Raw genomic sequence first — 4,971 nt, forward strand, 5'->3', positions numbered from 1 at the left:
GGGAGGACTAAGGCGAGACGTCGCCGGCATGCCCCGTCGCCGTGAAGGCCGTACGCGCCGCCGACCAGTGCCGTACAGATCTGTCGCGGCCGATGCAGGTACTCGCATCCAACCCATCGATCCATTGGCCCCCATTTCTTCTGTCCATTTCCTAAGCTAGCTTCTCCATCGTAAAAGCTGATCCAGCCATGGTCCTCGAAGGAGGACGAGTTCCATCGCACCAGCCTGATCCAGCCATGGTCCTCGAAGGAGGACGAGTTCCATCGCACCAGCAGATTTTTTTTGTATGTGATATTAGTGCAGAGCATTTTTAGTCTCAGATTCCAGAGAGGATGTTTCTGTTTCAGTGCAGAGAATGTTTAGTTTCAGATTCCAGAGAGCATGTTTTAGTTTCAGTTTCAGATTCAGTCATAGTCATAAGTTCAGTCTAGTTAATTAGTACACCTGATAAACACTCAGAGGTTAGGCAATGGCTAGTTCCCAAGTTGGTGGCCAAGAAAATCCTGATCACCGATTAAATGGGTAAGCAAACAGGACAGCATTTGCCTATCATTCATTGGCATAATACAGAACTGAAACCCCAGGTTTAAAAAGAATGTGTTGCTTCCAAGGACACAAGTAACAAGGAAATTGCGACCGGAAGTGTAAAACCACTTAGAAATTTGGTTTTTGAAGCACATCCTATAAACCAAAGGGAATTGCATCATTAAACAAAGAATACAAGATTTTGTGTGTGAAAGACTTTAATTAAAAATCAATGTAGATATTCAATGCAGATAAAAGTAGTAAATGTACGGCAATTTGCCGTATATATGAAGTAGCACAACCAAAAAAATTGTTTGATACATCTCCGCTGTATAGATAAAGTAATAAAACTGAAAACGGTGTGGAAACCTTCTTCGGGGCAAAAACCACACCACGCCCAATCCTATTAACTCTACCCTAAGTCTAGGGCCATACAACTATAGTGCGGAACCATCGTCTCCTGAGACATCTCCGCTGTCGTTGTGTCCGTCGTCACCTCCGAGGTCGAGGTCTTCTAAATCATCTTCTAAATCAACTACTGGTATGGCCTTCCGAACTTTCAACTCATTGTGAGGTGAATTGAGCAAGGCAGCAGCAAGCCATCTTCTGAACTGTCTTATGTCATCCTGCATAGGAGGTAGATGTTAGGACCCTTTGTATATGTGAAAGTTAAGTTAGATAGGGAAGATGTAGGCACCTGGTTGAATATAGCCGACAATCTCACTCCGGTCCAATATTGGATGAATTTCAACACCCAGAGAGCACAGGAACAGCCATCTGTTTGCTGTGGCACTTCATAGTCTTTGATAGGCCACGAAGCCACTTGAGTGTCCGGCCATGTACTTCCTTGCATTCCATTTTGCATCACTGCTATATCAATATGTGTTTCCATTCCAAGAAGCTGCAAGTAACATATCACTCAATTTAGTACCGTATTCATATAAACTGTAAGTTATATAAAATGTTGTTAGAGACTCACCGCAGCAATTACTTCTTTGCGGTTGTTGCGTGATTGGAGTGAGTCCAGAATTTGAATCTCCCTCTTTTGGGAGTTGACAACAGCCAGGAACCAGTGGTTCTTGGGAATATTTGAAGGTAGGAAAATCTGCGTGCAAAATTTGTAAGTGGTTTGAAGTGCCTAAAAATCAAATTTCTTATTATTATAACAGAAGGGTGGATGTTGTTACCATGTCATGTTGCAGGTAGTTATCTCCCCATTTAGTGCCTGATTTGCCGCTTAAAACATCCAAGGTACAATTCGGGACTGTGCCATCTCTCTTCAGGATGTTGACGATGGTAGACCTTTCGACATACATGGTACCATGATCTCGTACACCTTCTAGTCCGTCGAAACGTAGGAGTTCAATTGCCGCATCGAGTACCTAAGAAAGAAGATATTAGTTTAATTGGAAAACATATAAATAATCAAAGATACCATATTGCGTTAGCACTTACATCGTCATCCACCCAAGCTGCAAAGGAGGATTGATCTGGTGTTGTAAGGCATTTAAGATACTTCTGCGTTAGAAGTATGTCCTTGATTTTCACCAACTTGGCTGTCTCAGGAGTACTGTTTACAAAATCAGCTACTATATTCTGTGTAACTCGATCTGTTTCTGCCTGAAAATTGATCAAGTCCTCCTTGAGCTGTTTTAGCTGCTGGCCGTTGCTTTTCCCGGGATTCATCTTCTTATTCTGTGTGTACATAACATCGTTACTGTCATGTGTCTGTTGAGATAGAGCTCTTTTCCTTCTGAGCGCGGGGGTGTAAAATTCATACTCCTCGCTCTGAAGGAGCGAGGACTTCTTTTTCTTCCGGCCGTCATGCCTGACACGCCTCCCTATGGAGTCCATGGCATCCATGGACGTAGGCTTGACCTTCTGCGATATTTGACTTAAGGTTAGGAATATGGGTTGAGAATAATGTTTGTTAGCAATTTGGTTCAGACATCTGATGCTGACCTCAGATTCGGAGGGTAAGTTCTTGCTATCGTCTCTTTCAGTCTTTGACTTCTGGGGGTGTACATATGTTTTCTTCACCTTCTGCAATATTGTCATCAAGTTAAGAATATGGTTGAAATAAAACCTTTGCTAGCAATATGGTTCAGACATGTGATGCTGACCTCAGATTGGGAGGGTAAGTTCTTGCTGTCACTCCTAAAACGCTTACCAAATGAGTCCACAGCGTCATCTCTGTCTGTTTTTCCTTTGCGGGGGTCCACAGGTGTTTTCTTTACCTTCTGTACAGATGGACAAGTTAGCAGTAAGTATGGTTGACAAAAAAACATTGTTCCAAGATGGAATTCATACCTCAAATTCCCCAGCAAGGTTCTTGCTGGGGTTGCTGTAGACACACTTTGGCACTTCATTTGTACTAGCAGCAACATTCTTTGAGGTTTTCTAGTTCGCACGTTAAAATAAAAAATGGTTAGCATATGTTCTCTACATGAAGATAGTTAGAAATTTTGTGACATACCTTGATATTATTAACTCTCTGACCCTCATTAAAGTCCTTCTGTCCTACGCCAAATCGATGATCCTATTAATGAAAAAAATGTTAGTCATGCACTTATCTAGCAGGATGAATTACAAAAAAAAAAGAAATATGCGTACATTGAATGCACAAATGAAGTCCTCCAAGCGCATGCTGTTTTGCTTCTGGCGCCTTTGTACTCCGTCCAGTTGTGCGGAAATCTCTGAGTATTGCTGAGACACTATTGCTTTTATCTCTCCCACCTGGGCGAGTATGCGGCCTAGTGTCCCATCGACCTACAAGTTAAGAAAAATTAGAACTGATTGTTTCATAAAATTATTTGTACAAACAAATAGTTTCAGCCTAAGAAACGAGTAGTATCATTGTACAAGTTACATAGGACGTACCTCAAAAGCAGACTTTGTAGGTTGATGTGAAACCTTGGGCACTGGCTTCCAAGGGCGTCTGAGGTCCTCAACCATCTGCATTTTTTTATATATTATGATCAATTTTGCAAAAATTGAGCAGATGACAACTAGTAACAGTAAGCATATACCTGTCCTACTCCTACGTAGTTCTGCGATATTATTTTGTCGACCTTTCCAGCCTTTGCTTCGTCCCAGTATTGGATCAATGGTTTATCTCGTTGAAGGTATGAAATGGTGCGATCAATATGGTCGACTCGGAATTTCTCATAGAACCAAGTCTGCAAGAAAATTAAAAAGAATACATAAGTGACCAATTAAAGAACATCAAAGGAAATAATGAGTTCGTACTACCTGCAATAGTGGGAGGTTCCCCTCCAAGTTCGCGGCACCATTCACAAACTTCCTCACACTTGACATTAAGTGGTCGAGATAGTTTAGCATAGTTTATGGAGTTTATAGTATGTATGTCCACGACAATTCCCAAATATTTGGGATCAACATAAGGTTGTGTCGTTGGGCAAACCAACTTGCCAATAGTGTACAAGACGTAAGGCTTCACAAACCGTGGCCTCTCTTCGCCGATCATCTTCTTACGAAGACCTGAAAAGGTTGTTTGTCAACAATTGTCAATTATTGTAATTATGAAATTTGTTCCATTATCAAACGAAAAAATAGTTCTGAAAATATCATATACCTTTCAAGGTCAGTTTGTTATCTTCAGGATCCTTTAAATCAAGCCATAGGTCCTGCACTTCTTTGAACGGAGGAGGGACAAAGTCCCTCCCCATGCTAGGTAGGCCTGTGATGTGTTCTACGTCTTGCAAGGTTATTCTCATAGGTACCCCGCGTATTACAAATGCGTCAACTTGTGAATCGTATGTGCTAGCAATCTCTTGGCACAAAACTCTCCTAACGTTCATTGCGGGAGTCTTCAGAGTTTCACGAATTGTCGTTTGACTAGCTATGTCATACTGTTCCCCAGTTAACGACTGGACAAACTCTGAGTACCCGTGCATTGATACAACCTGGGTACCCTATATGTGCAAAGATTATTTTCAGTGAGAAGGCAACAAAAATAAGAGATTTATTGTGAACAAATAATATTTCTAGTGACAAATAAAAATATAACTTTACTGTACGTACCATTGGAGCAAAAAAAAATTCAACAGAAAAATTTGCGCTCATTATTCTATCTTCTGCTGCTCTACTCATTCATTGACGTACTATATTACTGGCTTCCTAATTAAAAATTTGATTAATGTAACTTGTACTTAATTATCTTTTTTGATTTAATCTACTGATCTTTTACGCTGTACAGGAGGAAATTAGGAGTGATCTACATAAGAGGCGTCATGTGCAAGGCGTCATGTGCATCTGACTTTATTTGAATCTAACAATAAGCGAGATTTGTACAAGAGTTGATGTACGGGTTCAATGATATATGCATACCTTCTTTGCCGACGAGTGTGGAGGCTTCGGTGCACCTGACTTTGTCGATGAAGGTGGGGGCTTCGATGCACGTGACTTGGACTGCTTCGTGACCGA

The 4,971-nt window shown here is 41.2% G+C and overlaps 1 protein-coding gene and 1 long non-coding RNA gene across 2 annotated transcripts; both read right to left on the reverse strand.

The window, feature by feature from the left end:
• Positions 1 to 813: 813 nt before the first annotated feature.
• Positions 814 to 2,716, reverse strand: LOC119358307. Its single transcript, XM_037624919.1, has 7 exons — positions 2,696 to 2,716; positions 2,488 to 2,568; positions 1,981 to 2,406; positions 1,713 to 1,907; positions 1,505 to 1,630; positions 1,223 to 1,426; positions 814 to 1,151 (listed from the first exon to the last, which is right to left on the reverse strand). Exons 1-7 carry the CDS (start codon positions 2,714 to 2,716, stop codon positions 963 to 965), a joined length of 1,242 nt encoding a protein of 413 aa, XP_037480816.1. The 3' UTR covers positions 814 to 962.
• Positions 2,717 to 2,800: 84 nt separating this feature from the next.
• Positions 2,801 to 3,251, reverse strand: LOC119352255. The gene is made up of 3 exons (XR_005170148.1): positions 3,139 to 3,251; positions 3,002 to 3,064; positions 2,801 to 2,925 (listed from the first exon to the last, which is right to left on the reverse strand). It is a non-coding gene; the product is annotated as an uncharacterized LOC119352255 (long non-coding RNA).
• Positions 3,252 to 4,971: the final 1,720 nt, after the last annotated feature.

This window comes from Triticum dicoccoides, chromosome 2A, assembly GCF_002162155.2.
Source record: "Triticum dicoccoides isolate Atlit2015 ecotype Zavitan chromosome 2A, WEW_v2.0, whole genome shotgun sequence".
Classification (NCBI taxonomy): domain Eukaryota; kingdom Viridiplantae; phylum Streptophyta; class Magnoliopsida; order Poales; family Poaceae; genus Triticum; species Triticum dicoccoides.